Here is a 27491-nt window from a genome sequence, read left to right as displayed (position 1 = left end):
ATTCATCGTTCACTTTGTGTAATACCACTTTTATGAAAACTTTTTCGTGACAACCGGTTTCGAAATATTCATTCTATTATTGGGTCATTAAAATAAAATTATTACGGGTTGACATTTGTACATAAATAAAATTTTGAAAGAGAGAAAGACGGTAGTCACAAATAAGTGTTTATAAAAGTTGTATTACACAAAATAAACGATGAATGATAAGGAGAGTGTTACAATTTAGTAAACATAAAATATCAGAGTTTGATTCTGTATCACATTTAGTATATAAATAAATTATTACTGGTAACTTAATTCTATTTTTATATTACCATATATATCCAAGAATATTATAGTTCAATTTTAGAACTAGACTCTTTTTATGGAGTATTTAGCACCGCTCTAAGCCTGACGATATTTTTTTTGTAATCTTTAAACGACACAACGCCTACTTTCCCTTTTAGCTGCCTCATATACCTTCTTTTTGTTCTTCTTTAACCTATATTTTCTTATTTTTTCACAAAATATTTGTACCGCATCATCTTCCTTATTCGATTCATTTTCGTTTTCACTGTAAACTAGTAAGATATTTTTTTTTGTATAATTTAAATGTAAAACATCTATTCCTCTAATTTTTTCTTCGGTAAGATTGAAGAGAACGTAACACAACAATTTCATGATCATGTTTGATTTAAAAATACATAGTTTTAAAGTAACATGGTTATATTACGCAAACTAGCTGAAATGATGAAGCTAACGATTCAAATTCTATTTAAAATCCTAATACCATATTTGAAATCACAAAACGCTAAACAGATATTTATAATTCAATAAAAAAATTAACTTTTTAATTTAATTTTTCCTTTCAAACTCCACTTTATATAATAGTGGTATTTATCAAATAAAACATAAATTTAAAATGGATAAATATTATCACAATGTGACTGCTAAATTAATTAATGAAGCAATCATTTGGTTAGAAGGATAGTGATCGAAGATATTTTAAAAATTATTTTCCGGTTACGAGGTTTTGACGGCAATCTGTTAATATAGGCACACAACAGAGTGACAATGTAGAGTTGGACATTTAAATATCAGATCACTTTAATTGCAGCTTTACTTTTATTCGTCTCCTCGCGAGTGGAGGGTGGTCACAACAAGCATTAGCAACTTTCAACCATCGTTAAAATTCTACATTGAAAGCCTTTATAATACATTGCTAGTTTTTTTTTTCAATTTTGAAAAAAGTGTCGATTTTAGTTTTTTAAACTCGTTTTTTTATGCCATCGTTAAATTTGTGTCCAGTAGAGACTTCCATATTGAATTCCATATTTGAGCAATTATTCATTAATTTTTTTTAAATGATTAAACGCTAAAATAAAAGCTTTATACAAGATTTTATGTTTTCTTCCTTAATATTGCAATCAGTGTAAGAGAAAAGCAAAAATACCTAGAAAAAATCAAAATTGTTGCTAGAAAATTTTGCGATCAAATCTTAGTCTCAAAAAGCCTTAAAATTTGTTAAACATTCATGACAAAATGTTGTCGAAACGTGTGCTTTTATTCCTCGGTTGTGTGATTGTAATCTGTTTACTCCTCCCCGCCGGGGTATGCAGTGAATACTATGCTCACCACAGTGGCACCGAGAATGCAGATGACTACACAGATGAGTGGATCGTAAGAGTTGGTGGCGGTGAACAAGTGGCGCAGCTTCTGGCACTTGAAGCGGCCTGCATTTATGGCGGAAGGGTAGGAAAATTATATTTAAAAATTTAATTTTTTATTTCAAGATAGTGAAATTTAAAGTTGCGTTTCAGTCTGATTAAATAAAAAGGGGAAGAAGACAGGGTGAGACCACACATTTACAATATGTTAATTTGACAATGCTCATGGGTAATCATTATTTAAATCTGAATTGACCTTTGCCTTTAAAATTTAGGTATTTTTAAAATAAAAAAAAACAATAATTATCCCAAAACTTAGTTAAAAATTTACTGTGCTAATGTTTTTTTTTTAAATAAAGCCCTTATAATTAATATACACAAAAATTGAACACTAGTCCTCGGTGGAAATAGTTTGAATGTTTTATTTTCTACTAACTGTACCCGGTCGCGCTTAGTTTGATTGCGCTTGATAAATGAAAAAGAATAAGAAAAAAATTAACCACACATTTCTACTATGTTTTATTTCTAAATGCTTATGGATATATACCTAATATTGTATAATAATATGTGGCATCAAGCAGCACGCTCTCCGCCAAGAGCAATGTTTAGTTACTGCGCTGTCACGTGCGGCAGATGGCGCTGCCTTTGTAGTTTTACCATTTTTTTAATATGCTGTTTTTTATCACATAAGTATGTAAAAACACGCGCGTACTCAAATTAAACGTTTTGATAAATTTTCGAAGTAATCGGTGATTAACTTCAGGAGATTTAAGATTTTGAGCAAACGAAGACTTCCATTTTTATTTATTAATCAATGACATTTGATTTATGCTAAAATGTAAAAAAAAATATTGATAAGTAAAAAATAATATTGATAAATCAATACCAGAATCTTAAAATTAATGGAATATTATCTAGTTAAGAATCTTTGAATGAAATTCTATTTTATCTATCAATGTATTACGATGATCACATTTTTACTCCTCATATTGGCAGAAGGTTTTTTAAAACACATTATAATCTGATTTCCTTTTACAAATTGCAAACGTGTTAAAAAAATATCGAAGAAATTGACAAATAATGAAATTCTGAATTCGATTCAACGTAATGTCATATTATACGTACTAAACGAGTGGTAAAAGCTCTAATACGGGGATTACAATACAATGCCAGCTGGTAACATACATTTTTTCCTATAGAGTTATGCCGATACATTTACACAGAACCTGGATAAATGAATAATCTTAATTATGTTTATTCTGATATAAGCTTCACTTTATTCATTCACTTATCAGCGTCCACCTACTTTTTCTGATTACAAATTGCCTTAACATTTAATTTATTATTTTTTCACGTTTAATCCAGTTTACTTATTATTTTTAGGCTCTGTTAATTTAATCGCTACTGTATACCATGTATGGTTTGATCCCTCTAAATGTATTTCCAAAAATGTTATACATACTGATATTATGTTGATACCGACTACTCCTTACCAAAAAAGAAAAAAAGCTCCGTAATTAAGGTTATAAAGCAATCGGAGACATGTTAAGAATAATCTTAGAAATATCGAAATATTCCGAAACCAGAATACTGTCGTTGAGAGTTTTAAAAGAAAAACAAGAGTATGAATCAGACAAAGAGTAAATTAGGACTCTTGCCTCTTATATGAAACAACTTTCTTCAACACGATATGAAAAAAAACAATCCCTCAAACCGCACACAAATTTAATGAATATTGAAACTTGTTTATAATATCGACATTTGAACTTTCAATATCAACTTAAATGGATACACGTTTCGCACTTATTAAATCTTATCACCACTATCTTTAAAGAACAAAACCTGAATCTTTAACATAAAAACTTAATATTTGACATTATTTTCGTATGCTCAAAGATCCCTATAATAAAAAAAAACATTTCCGTTAGATGTTTGAAATTTCTAAATAACAAAATTACAGAGAGCTCGAGAACCACTATCAAAATGAATACCAGATTATATTGCCAGATATAAAAGAGAAAAAGTAATTAATTTCAATGTAATTATAAATTCAGCAGTCACTTTTTGGAAGTATCTATCCATCTTTAATCAAAATGTTACTTCGTAAAACCACTATTTCTTAAAACTTATTGTAACACGTGTTTCGATGCAATAGTAGTTATTACGAAATCAATTGTTACACATTTGTATTTCGATGCATTCGGCATTATTATCAAACATCTTTTCTTCAATAATGATGCAGAATGCATCGAAACACGTGTCATAATACATTTCAATAAAAAGTTGTATTTACCAAGTCAAATTTCAAGTGAAAATAATTTATTGCTGTCTAAGAAATAAAGAGTACACAATATCTCTTACTTAAGTAAATAGATTGAATATGATTCAATTTGTAAGGGTGATTTACATATAAAATCAACTTATGTAAAATTTATTTAATATTGATCACAGATCTAAAAAAAATTTTGAATATACTCACAGCAATTAAACCTACTTATTATGTATAAAATATACTCATTAAAAAAACATCTTGTTATTCAAATTAATCATAGAAATTTTATTTTTTACTGTTGTTTATACGTTTAAAGAGAATTTAATAATATTTCGAGCTATATTTTTATATGTGACATTACCTAGCGAAAGTTATCAATTTAATTAGTAAATATATGTGTAAATTATAAAATTTAAACAAATATAAGGCAAATAAATTTTAACTGCAAACGTTAAAGGATATTAATTTATTCAAATAAAATACATAATTGAATATTTTGAAATCTCTCATATTTGCTATTTGACACTCACTCGGTTTCGAACAAACACTACGAATGAAACATAATTTCCATATGGGATTAGTTGTATATTTATTTTCGTATTATACTTGATATATGCATATAAATTATGGTTGTTAATTTGATGAAATATTCATCACTAACAACTACTGTTTAATCAAAACTAGAAAAAAATATTCAAGTCAACTTTTTACTTTTTGATATTTTTTGTCTTTTTAATTGTTTAATTTTATTTTTAAAAAATAATAAAAATGTTTGTTTTCTGATAGTCAAGTATTTTTTGTATCTTATATTAACACTATTATATTAGTTCTACTTATAATACCTATACCCTTATACCCTTTACTATGACCTAAATTATATTGTATACCCACACACAGGCATGCCTTTGTGGGATATTTTTTTATATTTATGTTTATATTTTATTCATTTTTTTTGTATTTGAATTTATGTCATGTAATGCAAAAGAATTCAATATAAAAAAAATACTGGCTTGGATCCTTTCAAAATAATTCGTTTTTCTTTGAAATGCACTCTCTACGATTTCGAACTAATCTGATACCAACTTATTGATACCTCAACGCTCTTCGAACGTGCAACGGTTCGCGCTCCATCAAAGGCGATCCGCTAGAACTACTACAAAGTAAACCAATGGAGAACTCATTGTGCAACAGCCACCAACTTACAAAATACGTTTACGACAATTTGCAAGTTTTATTGAAGAAGTTACTATGTAGAGCGCTACATATTTATTATTCAAATGGATACTTAAACTGTTTAAAAAACGTTACAGTTATATTTACATGTAAAAAATACCTATTTAAATTTATCCTTCATTAAAAAACACACGTTTTTCATTGTTATTCTTCAATATCCTTGTTATATTGGTTGCTCATTTACAAAATAAATCACTTGCTCTTTGAACCTTTATCCGAATTCAACTACGCATAAGGCACTGCATCGTATGGAAGCAGTTTAATATTGATCGTTAAATGTATGACGGAAAGATGATCAGCCTTGCCCTTCCATTTATTTTGACCACCGTAGAAATTGAATTCAGGACCTTCATCAATAAAAAGAAAAATAAAGACAAATACAATAATAATTTAATTTTTCGCATTTCTTCTCGTTGTCTGGTATGAATATTTTTCTAAAAAAAAAAATTTTTTTATATTTGTGCTTATATTTTATTTTGTAATTTTTAAGTGATTCGATGAAAATAAATAGTAAATAAAGTTTATTTTTAAGTATCTCCACCAAAAAGGGTTTCCAGAAAATCTTTCTAGAGTCTTTACTTATCTCAAAACACAACAATAAAGATGAGACATCGTTAAAACTAACATAAAGTTTTAAAAATACATTATTTAACAAACTTGCGCTTTAAAATAAGCTTAGTATATTTTTTATTTGAGCTTGCTAAATTAACCTGCACAGTATCGCCATTTCGATATGAACTAGCATGAATTTACGATTGTATTCCTAAGGGTCGTAAAATTAAATCGTATTTCTAAAAATAGAAGTAATAAAAAATGTAATACATGTACGAGTAAAACCTGTCTGTTAAATGAGATTTTGATTTAATTCAACTCACATGTGCGTCTCGCGGTCTATTTCCAGTAAACACTGTGTGACGTCAATCTCTGTTCTTAGTATTGACAGCAGTATTGTAATTACGGTGACACCCATCACGTTTGTTCTTCCAATACCGTGGATTATGCGTAATCCTACTCCATTTGTCTTCCTTACATTGGCAACAGTTATACAGGGTGCATTTTGTAGCGAATTTAGATTAAATTAAACCATTGGTAGGTATGTGGAACGAAAATAGAAATGGGGTTCGATTGCAGGATGTTTCGTATGTCTTGGTCGCACCAAACGGTGAATAAAGAGGTTCTGTAACGTTGAGATAGATACCTACTTGGTTATCGGATGGAGCGTTATAAGGCGTCAATATTTTAAATTGTATTTTTACATTTTAACCATGGATCGCATGGCAAAACTCAAATAGCAGTGGGCAGGACATAAAGCAAGACAGGAACCCACAAGATGGACCCCAAGAATTATTCGATGGAAACATTAGGAGAACAAAAGAGGTGTCGGAAGACCCCAAAAGAGATGGTCTGACGACATTGCCGCTGTGGGGGGTAAAAACTGGCTGCAAGCAGCAACCAACCCGAGGAAATGGAAACAAGGGGAAGAGGCCTATGTCCAGCAGTGGAGGTCAGAGGACCCATAACGAAGAAGAAGAAGAAGAAGAAGCAGAAGAAGAAGAACTAGCGTAAATTACTGAAATGAGTCATTATTAAATTAAAATATAATTTAAAAACATTTATCCGCTATAACATTATCTCCGATAACGAGGTATCTCAACTTTATAAGGGGGTTTACTGTACTGACTACGAAAGAATGTTAAATATCTGTGACACGTCATCAGACAAGACCAGCATCAGCTTTTCGGTGAATGAATGTGAAGATTAGAAGAGGTATTAATAAAAAAATAAGTGAAACTATGACAACTCTGATAGTAGAGGACAGGAATACAGCAAGATAAGGATAAAATTAATCCTTTCGACCTGGTGGTATACTGTTCAAGACTGCCGAATCAATTAATGAAATATTTCAGTATATTTGCTAACCTTCAATAATTGGGGAGAAATTAGACGAATAATACGTTTTCTCTTTTTAGTTTATTACAAAATTCATTTAAAATAAAAAAGAAGACATATTTTCATAGTGCATTTATTTTTCTCTCTGTAAACTTTCGTTTTGTGTTTTTCCTATTTTGAATGACAAATATTGAAAACCTTATTAATTTTACGAGTTTTTGTGCCCTATCATTAGTGTATTAGTACTTTATTTTTATGTGTTAAAATATTTTAAAAAATCACTGAAAATTTGACCATTCTTTGTTCAATGTTCATTTTTACTAATTACAAATCTGTTTTTAAGTTCAAACATATTGAATGTGCTACAAAATATGATTGAAACAAGAAATTTAAAAAAAATGTATTTATCTTTTTGTATTTTTTTATTCGATTATTTTTAAGGTCTATGAATCTACAAATACGAAAAGAACCATGTGTTTAACCATTTTAGTATCCCAATATATTGATGATTTAAAAAAAAACACCATTTATTTTTTCGGTAGATACCTTATAGTTCATAAAGTCATAGATAAAATAAAAACCAATGTTTAAAATTACAAATTTGATTATTTTGCAACAAAATTTATCATCATTAAAGCAAGCCTAATATCAAGAGCTCAATGATATCATAAAATGTCAGAATTTCGACATCAGACATAAATAGTTAATAAATATTAGAGATTTCACAAAGGATAACAAACCATTTATAAATAACTAGGGTTCGTATTTTTAGCATATCCTTCAAATGTCTTTGTGATTAGTAAATATTGTTTATCATACGCAAATAACGAAAGTTATTAAAGTTATTTGTTTCTTAAAATACTAAATATAATAAATACGTCTCATGTATTTAAAGCTACTCTTAATAATATAAAAATGCATATATTTTTATTTCGTGCCACAAATACTAAACGATAGTTTGATGAGTGAAATATTATTTAACCCATATTTCTCAAGGCGTTCTTTACGATGATCCCATTTCAGATTTCAGTACTGAAAAGTGCTAAAATTTAGACTCTTGATACCAGGAGCACATAAGAATTCGTCGGTTAACGACGCTTCTCCAACGCGGCGCCTAGCCGCCGTCTGACTTCCACACCTAAAGATATACGTATATTAATGTTGGTGGAGTATTAGTAAATGTATGTAGAAGTAGCGCGTAGGTAGTGGCTATGACGATACCGGTGATATGATAGTAGTTTTACTAAAAGCTTTTTCTTCCCTATGACGTAGTCTTTTCTATCAGGATATAATGATTAGAAAGATATGATGTGACTTTATTTGTAGAACAAGTTTGAATATTGTATCGACCCCTCCTACGTATACGAGTACCATCATAAGCCAAGAATCGATCATGTATTTTTTATTTTTTTTTATATGTATTTTATTGCGTATTTGTTTTGAACTGACTATATTTTCTTGGATGCAAAACTCGAGCAATTTAGTATAAATGAAATGGACAAAATATATTTATAAAAATATATTCAAATCTCTCCACTGTGATACTAGATGAAAACTTATATCAAAATAATGAATTATAATATGATATTATCATGCTTCACAAATATTATTTTTGATTTTTTTTTATTAAAAACATACTCATTTTAAGTTAAGTTTTCACATTTTTCAAAGATTATTTTGAAAAAGAAGTTATGCGAAAAATATTTAATGCGATTTTCGCTAAGCTGTCTCTACTCTGAGTGCAGAAAGCTTCGTGCTTTAAAATGAAAGCTTTAAGCTTCTATTAAGTTCCTTAAGTTATCAGGAGCGCAGAAGACAGCAGCGGTAGTTTACACCGAAATATTGACTTGGACGCTCTGCGCAACTCCACTTTATTAGTTTTGTTTGAATGACCTTTTTATTCTGGCGTATTATTCGATTAAAAACAAGTGTATTAGAAAATAAATGTAATACTTTAATACCTTTATTGATTATTAACAACGATTTTAGCTACAAAAAATACTTATGGCTGAGCATAATCAAGCGAAACCCGCTCTAAAACACGTTTACATAAGGTTCAAAATCAACTGGGCAAGCAGACATTTTAACCCCTCTCGAAACCCATTCAATAAGAAAGTTCCACTGAATGCGGAAAATTCCAGTTCCACTGAATTTAACAAGACACGTGACCTATTCAAAAGTATCAGGAACGCAGAAACGGATAGTGGTGAGCTCGGTTAAACTCGCCGTGCAAGATAGGGATAACACCGTTCCCCCCCTCTCGCTCGCTCCTGTGTGCATGTGTGTGTGGTCTATTTCGGGAGGGTTGCAATACCCCTTCATGTAGCGCACTTCATATGGCGCTCAGCATGTGTAACATTTTGTTCCTTTACTCTATTCTCTCCTGATACATTACACACATGGCTCAATAATGTAAAGGAAGGGAGTGACGTGTGAAGCACGTGTGTGTTTAGATTTCGTTATTGAAGCAAATGAAGTCGTTATACTACATAGGGTGTTCAGAATATTGCAATTTATTCACGATTCATTACTTTAACACACACATATGTACATTTATAGGTTGGGTATGTGTGAACTTAAAAATGAAAAAAAGATATAAAAATATATATAAGCATTGGAATTATTTAAAATATTGTTATTACGTTTTGTAATATTTTTTCCGCTTTTAATCGGCGATTTGGATTTATTCGTCTACTATGAGAGATTCAAAAATTTGTAAGATCATGTAATGATAAATTTCAAAAACGTGTAAAAACACTCTTAAAAATACTTATGATCTCGTTCTACCTTTTTTTATAATGAACATAAATGAGTTCACACGAAAGCACTGTATGTAAGCACTGTATATAACAGATGGGTTCGCAGTTATATCCCTCCCAGGGTGGAATAGATTATTTAAAATCATGCTGTGATAGCAAACTACACCATATATATTTATTTAAATATTTTTCCAAACTTTTTTTTTATTTTGTAGAAAAATAAGCTTAAATATACATATTTTTTCTATAAACTTTGTATGTGTAAAAAAGGGGTCGATAGTGTTGAAGAAGATTCATTCATAAGAAAAATTCGTTCAAGTTTAACCACTTTTTGTTTAAAAAAATTATGTTTGTACTGAAAGAACAATTAAAAACATGCAATAGTTTACCTCGGCTCGTAACGCATGTCTGTGTCCAAAACTTAAGTGCATTTTGATCTTCGGGTCGACCAAAAATCGCATGTGTTAGACATTTTGTGTAGTTTTGAGTGAGTAAATGGTACTATGGTGGTGAAGGGTGGTATTGTTTGCATGCTGTGTTAGTGATTGTCCTGACGGAGAGACGGGTACGTCTCGAAACCGGTAGACATAAAAATCTCTGTGAGTAGTTATATACCATTATTATTAACATTTTTGTAAAAAAATAAATAAGTAAAAATGACTAACCACAAACTAAATGCCTTAAATATTAATAATATTGAGAATAAAATAAATTATTTACTCTTTTCAAAATCTTTTAAATTTTATATTTGAAAAATAACCTCACATTAGCTTTATGCTTTCTATCTCTTGACAACTTTAATTAAAGGATTATGTCTTATTTAATATATATATATATATATATATATATATATATATATATATATATATATATATATATATATATATATATATATATATATATATATATATATATATATATATATATATATATATATATATATATATATATATATATATATATATATATATATATATATATATATATATATATATATATATATATATATATATATATATATATATATATATATATATATATATATATATATATATATATATATATATATATATATATATATATTGATATGAATATTATATTACAGCATATTGTTATATAATACAACTATCATTCTAAAATTGTGTGAATTTCACTTTTGTTTTGTAAAACACTATCCCTTTTCTTAGAACACATAGATAATGAATATTCTCTTGTATTTTGGTCACCCTGTCTTTTATGTAAGCTCCAAACTAACTCGAACGCGGAGGTACGAAAATAGGTCATTGCACACATACATACATAATATTCCCTCTCCTACGGGAATAAAGGGGACTCTTTCCTCCCGATTTCCACGAACTCCTTACCTCCTCGGTAGCGATGCGCTCCTGGTATCAGGCGTCGAAAACAATGCAGCGTGGGCGGCCTCGGACTCACAGCGTCGTTTCTTCAGATGTTCAGGGGCGTTACCCATTTTCAAGAAAAGCTGTTACTGCTCGCGTATAATGCGCTCCTGATATCAAACACCGAATGTTCTTGGCATTGGGGGCATACTGACCGCGTTTCCGGATGCGACTTTATCAAGAAAAGCGTCTTGAATCACCTCCGCTTTCTGCACTCCTGATGTTTAAAGTCGTCGTGGAAATACCGTAGGCGGCGCCTTGGTGCGCCGGGCGGCGTCTTTAGCGCATACTGCCCACAAGAACAGCAAAGGGAGTGGAAAACTTTGCTAGATATCTGTAAGTTTTATTACATTCGCCATGGTTACCACCCATTTACAACTACTATTAAAATGCGTATATGCAATTATTTCCCCTATTTTTTTCCACCCCTATGATGTTGTGATTTAAATGAGGGGATCACCACTGGGGTAAAATGTGGGCACAGGGTTGATAGGAAAGCGTTTTCACTAGACACGATTAACCGTGCTTCTGTGAAATGGACGTTTCACCCACGCTGATTTCTGCGCTCCTGGTATCGAGCGTCGGAAGGCCGCTCTGTAGGCGGCAACTTTTTAAGAGCGCCGGGCGGCGTCGGCGTCGGTTACTGCCCACATGCGCTTGTACTAGTCGACGCTTCGCTTTTCCCCCTAATCTGTTTGCTTACTTTAAACGCGATCTTTAAATTAGCGGAGCAGAAATCATTGTCAGCTTTTATGAAATGTAAACTGTCTTTTTTTTCAGATTCCAGATTTTGCAAACACCTACATATTTTTAAAAGATAATCACTCCATTGAAAGAAGAAATTACCAAACAATATCGAAATCTCTTTTTAAAAATCCGAAGGTAAGCTAAAATAAAATTTTAATACATATTCTGAGATATAAATATGTTACTAAACAACGCGCGTCATTTTTACTCTACGTATTATAACTAAGACGTCATGCGCCGGTAGATTATTTTTAGTTCTCTATCAGTATCTATTTTGAGAATTCTTCACACAATGGTTACTCACGTTTAAACACTTATGGTTGAACTTCATGTTTATTACGAATATATCTATTTGTAGGAAATCATAACTAGTTGAGTCATTGTCAATGTATTAGGGCCTTTAAACTTGAAAAAATAAATAAGTAATCATAATTTACTTAAACAAGCTTATACAAGTACTAGTAATAATTATGAGAGCTCCAGCCATTTGTGACCTGCCCATTTTCTTTCATTTACTTTCGCATATGGCAGTAATATCCTTACAACGGGATGTTCTTCGCTTACATCATCTATACGCTGATTCGTATATTCAACATCTTCATAGATCCAAGAAACAAAAGCGCTGAACTAACCTTACCCGAAAATAATCAATGGTCAAGTAAACACCATTTAGATTAAATGTGGTATCCTATGCACCATTCGCACGCGGGTAGGGAAAAAAAACATTTTACATCGATGAATACGTAATATACGGCATTAAAATCTTGTTTGATTAATTTGATAATACTGTTAACCCCCCTATAACGTTGATTTAAGTACCGCATTATCGGAGAGAACGCTATAGAGGGTTAATGTTTTAAATTTACATTTTAATTTTAAAATGACTCTGTGTCTTTAATTTCAAGATGTCTGTCATCTCCGCTGGTTAAAATATAAAGTTAGAATTCAAAACATTAACCCATTATAACGTTTCCTCCGATAACGCGGTACCTATCTCAACGTTATAGAGGGGTTTCCTGTACTAAAATAAAACTTGTACAAATAGTTCAAAATGAATATTATTAAATCTTAATGATTCCGAGTCAAATATAATTATCCGTGAGGAACAAAATATCTGTCAACAATGGTAATCTCTAACAATCGCTTATTATTCCTATTAATTTAAACGATGTCATAAAAAACGAATAATCGTAATTTGTAGGTCCTTTGGGCGGAAAGATTATTTGCGAAGAAACGTCAGAAAAGGGATTTCGTTCATTACGATTCAGAAGGTTCCCTTTCAGGCGACAAACTAAATCCCAAATTCAAATCGGTCCTTCGTGGAAAGTTTAAACGGTTTGAAAATGCGAACAATGAGACTTCGAACGGATCAGCTGTTCTGGATAGTCTCAAAACGCTTTCCAGGGTTAAAAGGGAAGATATGAGAGTCCCAAAACAAGAAGAAATTATGTTTAACGACGAGCTTTGGAGCCAGGAATGGTATTTGGTGAGTACAAAGTTATAACATAATAGAATATTTAAATGGAGTCATGAAAACATCACGATTGCAATATACATAAATTCAAAATACAAGAAAATGAATTTTTTACATTTAAGTTTAATACTGACATTTCTTGGTGAAACTGTATTTTATGAAATAAAATAAACGCTATATCGTTTTTTCCACGTTTGATCACCGTCAATTTTATTTGACCACCGACTGCCGTAACCGACATTATCAGACTGGTGCGAGAAAATAGAATTCTTTGTTATAAATACAACAAAGAAGGGGTTAAAAACCATGATTTTATATATTTTTTTAGTAAAATATTGTTTTTTCTTATACAAAAGAAAAAAATAACTTTTTTTAACAACTTCCACAACAAAAAATAACAATGTTTTGTTTGTTATTTGTAAAGTAGTTTATTTTTTTAAAATAAAGAATGAACAAAGCGATAAACGTTTTTCAACTATTTTAAGACATTAATTATATGTACGTCATACGACATTTTTGTATATTATATATTATGAAAACGAACGAGTTTGATCACATAATTTATCATTATAAAACATCACCTTTTCAGCATGATACCAGGACAAGGGATGATTTGCCAAAGTTGGATTTAAATGTTCTTCCTGTTTATAAAATGGGAATCACCGGAAAGGGTATCAAAGTGTCGATTTTAGACGATGGAATCGAATACTTACACGACGATCTCAAAGCCAATTATGTGAGCATTTTTTTTTAAATTGCTAATACTTATAATTATATATAAAATATAATGTACGCGTTAAGTAACATAAAAAATCTTGCCCATTTATCAAAAAAATATTAAAAATATACCTATCATCGCGGTGTCAGCGTACGTGATCTAAAAAAAAAAAACTTAAATTGTAAATAAAAAAATTAAATAAAAACTAGAAAATTTTAGGTCATATTCCTTTAAATAACTTTTATCTGAACTACACATAAACTAGAATTATAAAGGTCATTTTCCTTTATGTAATTAGACGTTAACTAGAACATTTAAGGTCACATTCTTTTACGTAATTTTTATTTTCTAACTAGATGTTTACTAGAACGTTTAAGGTCATATTACTTTATATATTTTTGCAAAGGATTCTTGCACTCCACGTTATATAGATAGTTTGTATTTATGAAGAGTTTAGCTACCTTAATAATCAATCACAAGATAAATGTCGTATACTCAAAATTTTGCAAAATACACTTTTTAGGATCCTTCTATCAGTTGGGATTGCAATGAGAAGGATTCAGATCCTGCCCCCAAATATGACTCGACGCACAGAAATGCTCATGGGACTCGCTGCGCCGGAGAGGTATTTTTTTTTGACATCTTAATATAGATGAAGAAAATGTAATAATATGGGTAATAACAGGGCTTATAACCTATCGTAGGCTGGTGACAACAGCCACACTCAAATTACTTTTACTTTAATTCTTGGAATTCATGCATATTCAATATAATTCAAACGTCAAATCAAATCAACCATTGATGCTGCCGCGAACTCACGCATAGAGCAACTAGAGAATTATATGACATACGTATGAGTTCCAAAAAATTGTGTGGTTGTCAACTATAGGTAGAATGGTGAATGTTACACGTGTATAAAACAATCACTTTGATCAGTCTATAATATGCCGTAAGCCCTGTATATACCCAGACTTCCTTATTCATCTTCAGACTTGTTCATCTGTGTTGAGATGAAGAATAATGTCATGACACTCTACATGTGAATTCATTGGAGACATCTACAGTTAAATTAGGAAATTGATTTAACAGAGACCCTTTTATTTGAATGTTTGATTTGTGAACGAATGTTGTCGACTTTTTAAAAAAATTATTGTATATTATTTTATATACTGTACATTTGAGTATTGATTTATGCAAAGCAAATAGAAACCAAAAATATTCTGATGATACATATCAAGATCTGTATTTTATAATTAAATATGTATTATTTCCAAATGTGAGCAGATAGCGTTTATACAAAAATAGTATTAATCACTAATTCAGTATGCGCGTTAAATTATTACAACACCGTTATTTGATGAAATATAAGGGATGAATATAATTTAATAGGAATATAATATAATATAAATATATAAGGATAAAAATAGGAGTTGTCGGAGAGAGAGATGATCCAGAAGGGGGAATATGATTGACAGTTAGGGTTATATGGATAGATAGTGATGCTTCAGACGTTTCTTAAATGTTATATTTTTCACGAGGAGAGGTAATTCATTCCAGGCTCAGGCAACTTTAGAAATATTCAGGAATTAGTGATAAATATTAAATGTAGTATAACTAGGAATATATTGTTTTCTCTCCTAAGTAGTGGAGAGTTAGACCATGACCAGAAAGGCACATCAAGGTCTTAGTAAAGTACTTTGGTACACTCGGATTATGTAGAACGTTATTAAGTGAAGATTGTAGATGTGGATGAAGATGTATTTGGTGATTAAGAAGGAGCTTAGTTAGTTTAGAGCAAGAAAGTATTTTGACAAAGAAAATATAAACATACAATATTTTTTTAACATTCCACTAAACCTCGATCAGAAATAAACATTTCAAATCTTCTTTATTGAAATATAAAATACTTATATGTTATTTTTCTTTAAACTTATTTGCCTACTTTTAAATGGGACCACTCTTACTGAACTGTTTTGGTAAAAAAAGCTTATATTTATCTCTGTTATTTGTATATGTAAGTACAAACGTATATGTGTGTGTGTGTGTGCGTATATCTTTTTGTAAGTGTATGTATAAGTTTTTGTGTGTAAATATATTTGGATGTATGTATTTATATATCTTGATTCAATTTATTTTTAGTATACCGTAAAGTGGGTCTACATTGCACCAAAATACTGCATTTTTTCAAAAAATTGTCTATTCAGATCATGTTTTTTACTTTTTCTGAGGTTTCAACTATTGCAATGTAATAACACATATACCTGTAACATGTCTGACACATTTTTAAATTTTTATCTATTTTGCCTATATTTTTTTTTAATATTTATGTTTTGGTGCAAAGTATCCCGGGGTAAAGTACAACTTTGCACCATGATATTTTCTCTACACTTTTCGTACTAGAATCCAAATTTATGCAAAGTAAAGGCTATCCTACAAGTTTCATTGCACTTCGTGAAGGGTTTTGGCTCACAGTTCACTAAATGCAGATTATATTATTGTATAATTATGGAAAAATAAGACACTTGATAGATTTATTTTTTTTTAAATATTAAAAAATCTAACAAAAATGTTTTTTTTTTCCAATACTGAAGGTTTAAAATTATATAAAATAAAAGGTGGATATTAAAACATATCGTTCTACATAGATAATAGGAATTAAAATTAAATTAGGTCTAAATATGGTCAAGTTCCGGGACGGTAAAGAAACCTCTTTTGGATTGCATTTTCGGTTCTTTTATGGAACCCACTACATCCTTCCAAGAATATTGAAGAAAGTCATCCTTCATCGGCCACTTATACGATTTGTGACTCTCCTGCATGGATTTAACAACTCTGTTTTTCTTTATTTCTAAAATCTGTCCCGGAAAATTTTATCCTTCATAATGAAATACGACTTATTCTCCCACCTTCTTTTTTACTGGTCCTAATGACACTTAGGAACAAATACGATAACTGGTTTCAGTCATCGTTTTTGTTCTTCTCCCTCTTCCTCAAAGCTTCCGTGTGAACTATTATCAGTTAATGCTAGATATGCTGGAAGTTTCAATGCGAATGGTGGGATCATTGATGTAGTTGATTCAGGTGGCATTTGTGTCTCGTCAACGTTCATTTCGACATTTGGATCGTGAGCAATGCTCTTACCTGGTTCTATCGGTATCGTTTTCCTGCGTTTTAAGACTGAATTCTTTAGGTTGAATCTGTTTTCTTCCAAAAACTGTTGAAAACTCTGGCGCACGTCATCGTCATACGCTTTTAATGGCAACCGATTAAGCAACTGACTAGTTTTAGCAACAGTCAAGGTTTTATGTCTTTGCAAAAATGATGTTATCCATTCAGAGCCTGGTACGATGTTCTTTAATATTCGTACTCTTCTGCCAAATCTATCCAAATAGGCTATTAGAATGTAGCAAATGTTAAAAACACTCACTGGGAAATCGTACTCACTCATGTCTACTATGCAGTTTACGAAAGATTGCTCTTCGCCCTTGTCACATATCGGAGGTTTTCCCACAGGTTTTGTATGCTGACCTTTGAGTTTATAGTTAATCGTCCTTCTGGGGATTTAGAAAATTTTTTCAGCCTTTCTTTGACTGTACCATTTCAAATAGCCTCCAAACACTGCTCCACTCTCTTCGGTGTAAAATCGCAGTATCGTCTGGCATAAGGCCGCTGCTTGTGTGTTCTTGACATTTTTGAAAAAAATATACCATCAGGAATTAAGTAAGTACACTAAACCTATAGATATTTAGCAAAAATGTCAAGTTGTATTAGCCGTTTTAAGACTTTTGATCAAATTGATTAACTATGGCCCTTTGTGGATACTTTGCACCAGGTGCAATGTTACCCCAAATGTAGTCAATACAAGTAAGTTCTTAAAAAAATTTAATTTTTACATAAACTTGACAACGTAACCAAAAAATACAACATTTGAGAAAAGCAGGGCTTACCTACCTACGATTTAGAGACCACTCACTTGTTGTAACTTGTTTCAGTATACTGATTACATTGGATTTTTTCGGACACAATTTTCAGACAGAAAACTTTCTTTACGTTCGGACAGGAAATACGCATTGAAGCAATAGCGACCGAATGTTACTTCTTTAAACTAAAAAGTAGATTGAAGTGCCATCTATCAGAAACAATAGAAAAAAGAATGAAAAATGACATGTATCAGAGATGACCAGCTCCACAATTTCTTTACAGAAGGTGGTGCAAAGTATCACCCATGGTGCAAAGTATACCCACTTTACGGTACCGTTATATCTTTTAAAAAATTTTAAATTATGTATTGTATATCCCATATGAACCTTAAAGGCTTTTATATATACTAATATCTTACACTACTTGCATTATTTCTATATTTTTAAATGTGTTCAATTATTATTACCAAACAGCTTTCATATAATTAATTAATCGTTAATTCATTCTATCCAAATACGTAGTTGGGTGTTGATTAGGGCGAAAAAATACAAAAATGATTACACATCTATTTAGTTTGTTTAAAATATTCTGTATCACACAGGTAGCGATGACAGCCAATAACGGTAAATGCGGTGTAGGGGTGGCGTATGGAGCAAGCATTGGGGGGATCAAATTACTAGATGGTCTCATCAACGATAGAGTGGAAGGGGCTGCTTTAGGTATGTAAAATATGAATTCATTACAAATCGAATATTTATCCTCATTCGTTTTTCAATAAAAATACTTCGTACCATATTTATTTCAATGTTTGTTTAATAATAATAATAATAAAACCCTTATCCGCACCCCAATGGTGCATAGCGCACTGCATCATATAAACGCAGTGCTATATTGATCGTTAACACATGAAGGAAAGGTGATCAGCCCTCCGCTTCAGGTACCAGTCCAGGGTAATATTAAATAAATATTATAGTGAAAAAATCAGTTAAATTTTTACTTCACTCCCACTGGGAATCGAACCCAAGACCTCCAGAACGGTAGCTGAGCGTGCTGACCATTACGCTGCGGAGGCAGACAACGTTTGTTTGTTTCACAAAATATTTTTTTATAATCTCCTCCTTATATCGTTTCTTTACCATTATTACAATGTATTTTGTTTGTAAGAGCCAAAATCACTTCCAAACAAGTGGAGTCCTATAAAAAAAAAAATATCATAAAATGATTTTTTTAAAGGTTTTTGTGTTAGGTTTTTTTGTAATAGTTTAGTTGTATAGTCTTTCATATCCAATCCACACATATTTTTATCCAAATTAAGATATCTATAATATCTTGATAACAATTCCTTGTTTTTGAAACCTTGTTTTTATACATAAAAAAATTTCAGAAAATCTGGTCTTGTTTCATTTTATGTGTTTTACAATATTTTACTTTTATTTCTTTCTGTGGCTTATTACGGTACCGCTTATTTGTACTTTTTTTCACGACAACTGCTCTCTCATACCTCTCAAGGGAAAAGATGGAGCAAAAAATCTGAGTTAAAGCTATAACAAGTCTTAAACTGCGTGGTAAAATTTTAACTGAAGGAGATTCATATATTTTTTTAATAGGTTAATTATTACAGTTTTTTTTTTACCGTAAATTTGGGTATTTTAACATGTTTATTTGGATTATAATCCCGCTCAAGTAGACTTCTCATGTATTTCAGTATTTGTAAATCAGTTTTTGAAATTAAAAGGAGTTTTAATCGTTTATTTGAAGGTTTTCTCATATTCGGTACATCCTCCTCCGTAGTGTAGTGGTCAGTACGTTTAACTATTCTGATTTAGATAGCCCTGGAGGTCCCGAGTTCGATTCACAGGGGGTCAAAATAATATTCGTGATTTTCACTAAAATATCTTTGTAATGTTACTCCTTACCGTAACTTTGGTTTCTGAAGCGCAGGGCTGACCTTTATAATATAGATAAGGGTATCACGCTTCATAGGTATTTTTTATGTATTTTACACTCAGAATGGTTCTAGTGTTGCATTAGGACAATTGCAACAATAAAAGCCAAAATAAACCATTATTAGAAACTTAATATAGATTAATGTAATATCAAATTAAAATAATATTTCACAAAAATGTTTTTACGACGTAAAAAATAAACCTTATGACAAATACCACAGCAAAAAATGATCCCTAATAAGTCGAAAAATAACAATGTTTTAGTCAGCTTAAAACATTTTTTTATACTATTTTTGATCACCTTAAAGACACTTTGGTGACTAAATTTATAAGTATACAGTCATGTCACTTCTCAATGTAGGTGTCCAAACGACATAAAAGATTGTTATCTCAGCTTTTTCAATGTTTATTCTATCTAAAATGTACACTTCTTCAACGTTAATTGAAACACGCACGTAATTATTTATCACCCTTGAGTTTTTGAACTGTGTATCTACTTGAAATTCATGAATAAATTATGCATAAGGGAATATTCATTTTGTGCATTTTGTCTCTCCCTTTCTCTTTTGTTTTTTTATGTCCAAATAGCCTACTACATCAAATTACAGTGTCGCCATTTTTTTTTCAAATTGTGAAGTGAATTAGGCAAATGCGTTTCAAAGCATTTCTATTAACTCTTTGGATATAATTATTATATGAAATTACATGGCAATTATTTTTTTATCAAAAATACATTCACAATTTTTTTGATGTTTCGATTACTTTTTTATATGTTAATCATTTTAAAATTTTCTGTAAAGCTACATGAATGAAACAATTTGGTAATGCATGAATATTTTTCCTTTTTATTACTTTGGGAAGAGAATTATTCCAATTGCGATCTTATTTTATATTGACTGCTCTTTTTCTCGCCAAACAAGAAAGTAAAAGGAAGATGTTGCTACAAGTATAGGTTTTAATGAGAGAAACTGATTTTTCTACTGATAACCGTTAAAAAGATATACGAGTACAGTATCTAACTATTACAACTTAACTAACTAAAGAGATTTCAAAAAAATTTTAATATTGAATATATTTTGGTAGGTAATAGGCAACCATGAAATATGAGGGGATGAAAAATTGATGACTTAGAAGATTTGTAAAATTTTCAGGTTTCGGGTTCGATAAAATAGACATCTACAGTGCTTCCTGGGGTCCTAATGATGATGGAAAGACAGTGGAAGGCCCGGGGAGACTGGCGCAAGAGGCTCTAGAGCGAGGAATTCAAAAAGTACATACTTATAACCTGGCAATAAATCTCAAAGCAAAAATAATCATTCCTTTTTTTACAGCATGCTGACAATTTCAGACAGTATTTCAAATTTCATAAGAATTTCAAATAATAACACATAATAACGATGCTTTATGTCGGAATTTTTATAATTTTTTCATGAAATATTTAAAATATATTTTTTAAATATATCAACAAAACAAAGAGCATATTGATAAAGGAATGTAGATAAGTCTGATATTTAAAGGCCTCACGGCATGTCTTCCGCTGGTTTTAATGAAAATTTTGTTCACTGTATAACATTCACCAAACCACTAATATATTACTTAATTGAATTCCAAAACTCGTATTTTGATATGCAGGATAGCAATAAAAAATAAAAATAAAGTGAAATTATCGTAATGCAGAACTTATTTTTTTTAATGAAACACCTGTACAATACCACTAAATATGTTTTATTTCATTACACACGACTAGTTTCGGAAATTACAAATGTTTTCATCTACAGGTGAAAAGTAAAACACCTATTTATAGTAGTTTTACTATTCACCTGTAGATAAAAACATCTGTAGTTTTCAAAACAAGTCGTATGTACTGAAATAAAACTCATTATGTGGTGTTATCCAAGGGATTTTATTTAAATAATTAACATGTCATTTCACAAAGTTAATGTCGAATCAATAAATAATTGAAATTGAATAATAGAAATTGAAAAAATATAAAAAGGCAGCTTAAATGTGAATCCAGTGTCTGATTTAATAAAAATGTTAGAATTCTATATTTTTTATAATCTATGTTCAGATATACGATAAAAAATCTTGAATATTTAATAATTCCGTATTATGATGGTTTACAATAAAAATTCTTACTTAATACATTTTTATTTGAATGATCACTCACTTATTATGTCAATGTGTTGCGATTTAAAAAAAAACTATAGTTTTTAAATTTTAATTTTTGACATCTCATCAAAGGTGAAGAAGAATTTGGAAGTCTGGGCATTTACGGGGCTGACGACCGTCATAGGCTGGTTTAAATGATCACTTTACACACGTGTAACATTCTACCAATTAACCAATTCTACCCATTATTGACAATCACACTTCTCAAATTCTTGGAAGTTTTATATTTGTGAACCAATTTAGAAACCTTGTTCTTGAATCACTAGAACTTCACTAGAGACATCTTTTTATTGCCTTTAAACATGTTGATTAAAAGATTTCATTAAATCCAAGTTTAATCATTCATGAAAAAGTTAATATCTTTTTGAATCACATTTTTGCCAACTCCCTAAGAAAGGTTTACATCTCGAGTCCTCGAAAGTTCCATTATAATACCTCGAGTGTATATTCAGTATCCGAATATTCCGAGCAGTCGTGCTCTATCTTAGGACGAGAGGTCCTTAAATAGACTGCATTAAATTGAGCAAACAAATTTAAAATGGGTCTCCTTTATTCCCTCATTTGCCAATGTATGAGAAAGCTCAGTTTTATTTTAAAGCTTTCCTTTAGATTCGTAAATCATAATTTAATTAAATAAATAAAAAAAATCATTAATTTTTTTTATTTTTCATTTATTTATTTTTCAAAATATATTACATACATGAGTCATATATATAATATTCCCGATGAATAATTTCAATTTCTCATTTTGTGACATGGGATTAAGGTTAACAAGACTGTTATTAAAATGACATTGGACCAATATTTAATTTATTATTTATATTTCTTCGAAACGATGCAGTGCCCTATGCACCATAGAGAACGGATAAAGTTTAGAGAAAGAAAAAGGAGATTGAAGAAACACATTTAAGTTGAATAAACTTTTAATTCCGCGTATACATCTAATTTGCGTATAAAAATGAAAATTGAATTGGAAATTAAAATATGCCTTTAATTTATTCATTTAAACACGACTAGTTTTCAGAATTACAGATGTTCTCAAAACTAGTCGTGTAATAATAATTAATAAACACAAGGTGTTTACAAGTGTTTCATTTTTTTATATGTAAATCATCATGTTAATCCATTAAAGATAATGCCTAGTCAATAAATAATACTAATTAACAGTAAGAAAACCAGATAAACTTTCATATTTTAAATGAAAGAAACATTGTGAATGATATGTCATAACACATTGATGAGATAAAAATTTCTAAATTTTCAAATTTGTTTTATTATTTTACTTTTTTCTCTATTTTAAGGGTCGTAATGGAAAAGGGACAATTTTTGTATTTGCGAGTGGTAATGGTGGCAGCCGAAACGACAACTGCAACTGTGATGGGTAAGTACTTTCGAAATATAAACTCAAAGATTTGTAAACTTTATAAAATAAAACAACTTTGTTTTTAACCACTTTTTATTGGTAATTTTTTTCTTCGACCAGTTTCAACAAAAACCTTGTCATCATCAGGGTTAAACCTCGCAGTTATATTATATTAACATCTGTTTACAGTAAACAAAACATTTATTCAAAATTCTTTTAGACTCTTCATTCTTCATACATTTTCAAACCCTTGTACATTAAACAATTTTGTGACTCGTTTTTTTTTTCAACAATGGCAGTCTTATTCTAACCTTATTTCTAGTAATATGTTCATGAAAAATTTTGTTTAACACTATTTTATCCTTAAAATATTTTTGTTTAAAAATTGAATGTAAAGATCAGCATATTTAATTTTAGTCTCTTTTTTATAGATAACCAGTTTAGTTCTTCTCTCATTTTTTCCATATTATTATATTTATATTTTTCTTGAGCACCATTTTCTTCGCTTTATTTTGTATATTTAATTGAACATAGCCAAAAGATACGTTCTATTTCAAACCCACCCAACTTTAAATGTAATAATCAATAGCTATTGTATACATATGTTCGTCATTTAACTACTTTGTGGTTAAAAGTAGCAGGTTATACAGCTTTATTGCGCAAAACTCACGTTCCTTTGAGAAAACATGGTGTATATTCTGTTTGATGTGTTTTGATCTTTTTGGTCCATGTTTGTATAAAGTGTACAATCGTTGATTTGTATGTTTTCGCTGGAAAGTGCTAATCCTAAACGCCATTTACTTAAAAGGGAGATTTGAATTACAATTCATGTTTAAAAATGGACCACGGAATAATGATTTCTACAAAGGTACGTTAATATTTTCTTTTATTCCTTTTAAACATGGAAAATGTTTGATCATGATACAGAATAGAGTTGAACTTTTGAGAACTCGAATACAAAATCCGTGATACGAATATGTGTAACTCAATAATGTTCGTTACGGAGCCGCTTCCGAAATAATGAGATTGAATTTGGTAGCGGGGAATGTGGAATTATTACTATCAAAGGCATCAAATATTTCATACATGCTCATTAAGGTACATGGGAGATGTGTCGCTAATTTAACGCGCATGTGTTTGATATTTTACCCATCCGTTTTGCATGTTTTAGTTCTATAAACTAATAGAGTTATAACTAGTTTTAAATTGAAAAAAAAAGTAATGATGAATTTTTGATAAGTTCATATTTAAAATCGGGTCGGGTTGTGGTCTCTTGGTTAGTGTCGCGGACTCGGAGTTTTTCGGTTCGAACCCACTGTAACACAATTTGATACCTATTACTAATAATGAACCGCTTAGGCTTACAGAAATAGTAGGAAATTTAAATGTTTGTGAAAATAATAAAAACACAAATATTTCTCTTTTAAATTAAAAAACAAATCTTTAAAATCTTGAATGTTTTTCGATGAAACTTTGTGACATATTTTAAAAACTTTATAAAATAAAACAATTTTCTTTATAACCACTTAAAACTTTTTTTTTCTACAGCCAGTTTTGACACGAAAACATTTAAGATTTCTAATTTGATTTTAAATTAAAAGACGTATTATTGTTGATTGAAAATTGTAAATATGTGTTCTATGAGGAAAAATAAATAAACAAATCATAATTCCTTTCAAAATTATTTTTGTGTATAGTATTTTATTTCTGTATCTTTCTGGGTCTATAATGCGGTAATTACCACGTTATCTTTTATGACACCTCTTTTATGAATCATAAAAGAGGTATCGGATTAAGCTTCCTGTACAGTGTACAGTCACCATTAAAATAAATATTTTACTTTATGCATATTTACACTATATACTGTGCACTCTCGATTTGTCGGGAACGTTAAATGATAATTTATATTAAATGAATTTCCCGGTTAATCCAAAACATTTTAAATAAACTTTCAAAATTTCGTATACATCATCTACTAATTACTTATAACCACGCTTTATGAAATCTCGCTAAACTCTGATTGCATAGTCTCAGGGGCGGTAGTTAGACTTTATTATACAGACCCATAAATCCAACACAAGAGACAGTTATTTTAACAACATAAAACAATCGTCATGGTTGTATTTTTTTTTTTGGTGAACAGTAGAATCGGCCTTTCAAGCATTTTGAATGATGAATCTTATTTCATATATTTTGTTCACTTTCATCAATTATATTTATGCATTTTGAAAAAAAACTGTACAATTAAATTTTGTACCCGTATTTCTTGGTGGAACTACCTTTTACTGTAGATTTTTCTACGTTTGTCAATATATAAATTGATAATAATAATTTTAAATGAGGTATAAACTAGAACGTTGTTATTTTATAATTACTTATTAAGAAAAGGGTGTATTTTTTATTGAGTTTACCAAGGGCATCAAAAACAAATTAACGGTTTTACTGACTCGCTTTATAACAAATGCCCAAATTTTTCGCCTATTTTTATATATTTGTATATACATACTACTACTACTACTACTACCATCACGCCGTTTCCCCGCAGGGGTAGGCAGAGAGGATGGAACGCCACACTTTTCTGTCCTGACTTACACTCCTCGCCTTCTTCACATCCATACATCTAGTCATACATGCCCTCCAATTACGCAGACTTTTGACATCGCCAGATTTTACGTTCTGATTGATCTGATCGTTCCAAGTCTTTTTCGGTCGTCCTCGTTCTGTTTTCCCTCTCACATTCGCCACATATAATTTCTTAGTCATTCTCTCGTTATTCATTCGCTCCACATGTCCATACCACCGTAAAGCACTCTTTCTAGTCTTTTCAATTTTTCCTCATTCAGCCTTACATTTCTTCTTACATCTTCATTTTTAATTCTGTCATGCAATGATTTTCCACACATTCGTCTGAGGGAGCGCATTTCAACAGCGTTCACTCTGCTTTCATCTATATGTGTGCGTGTATATCGCTCACTCCTTTCAAGAACGTCATAAATCAAAAAACTTGATTTCTCAGAAGAACGTTTTTAAAGTTTTAAAATATAATACAATATATCAAAAATAAATATCAATCCACGTATCAAACTTTTTATTGTGCAACAGATCTTTTTAGGTATAACCTGAAGGTTTTTTCTCCATTTGAAAAATATTTAGTATATTTACAAAAATAATTAAACAATACCTTTTCTTCAAAATGCAAAAACAACACTTTCTGCCCTGTAGGGGGTAAATATTAAGTTAAAAATATGCCGCTTTTGCTGGGAAATAGTACATTTTCTGGGCATTTCGAAAACATGCACAACTGAAAATTGACGATTTTTGATTTATGACGTTCTTGAAAGGAGTGAGCGATATGTGTATTTACAGTTACATAGGGAGCATCTACACCGTGGCTATAGGCAGCGCATCTCAAAGAGGCGCCTTTCCTTGGTACGGAGAACCATGCGCCGCTACAATGGCGGTCACCTACTCATCCGGAGCATACCAGGACCAAATGATCGTAAGTACATTTCAGCTTTCATATAGTACGGGATGTATCTACCCGGTCACGCATTACTGTATGTGTTCAATCTGCTTAAATTTAAATGAATGAAAATTAAAGCTGGCGATTGAATTCAAAATGCCTGTGAAGCAGTGATTTTTTTTTTAAACCTATGAAACAACAATGAAATCGATTTTTATTTTTGTGAAAAGTATATGGTTTGGGCATCTAAAAAGCTAACGGACTATCATCCGCTGGTTGTATTGATGACTTTATTCACTGTATACAATTAACCGTGTTACCCTTTGAAGAACTACACTACTCTGAAAACTTCCGCCGCATTCCCAGGACCGGTATAAAAACTCTAGGCTTCTTTTCAGACCCATCCATTTAAAAAAAAATTACTAATACTGCCAGACTATTAATAAAAATATGCGCACATGTTTGAACAGTTATTTTTCTAAAG

The 27491-nt window shown here is 30.5% G+C and overlaps 1 protein-coding gene across 1 annotated transcript in view; it reads left to right on the top strand.

Annotated features, from left to right (window-relative positions):
- The first annotated feature begins 11738 nt into the window (after positions 1 to 11738).
- The window catches only part of LOC148299441 (neuroendocrine convertase 1-like), a 31483-nt gene continuing 15730 nt past the window's right edge, over positions 11739 to 27491 (top strand). The window contains exons 1-8 of the mRNA XM_088276088.1: positions 11739 to 11799; positions 13234 to 13436; positions 14014 to 14160; positions 14666 to 14767; positions 18665 to 18782; positions 21161 to 21279; positions 23483 to 23562; positions 26911 to 27043. Of these exons, the coding sequence (XP_088132214.1) occupies positions 11739 to 11799; positions 13234 to 13436; positions 14014 to 14160; positions 14666 to 14767; positions 18665 to 18782; positions 21161 to 21279; positions 23483 to 23562; positions 26911 to 27043 (963 nt within the window). The remainder of the gene's footprint in view (positions 11800 to 13233; positions 13437 to 14013; positions 14161 to 14665; positions 14768 to 18664; positions 18783 to 21160; positions 21280 to 23482; positions 23563 to 26910; positions 27044 to 27491) is intronic.

Source organism: Brachycentrus maculatus, unplaced genomic scaffold, assembly GCF_059751285.1.
Source record: "Brachycentrus maculatus isolate JH-2025_06_01 unplaced genomic scaffold, ASM5975128v1 h1tg001148l, whole genome shotgun sequence".
NCBI lineage: Eukaryota > Metazoa > Arthropoda > Insecta > Trichoptera > Brachycentridae > Brachycentrus > Brachycentrus maculatus.
The sequence above is the reverse complement of the archived record's forward strand: the minus strand, read 5'-3'. Positions and strand labels throughout refer to the sequence as shown.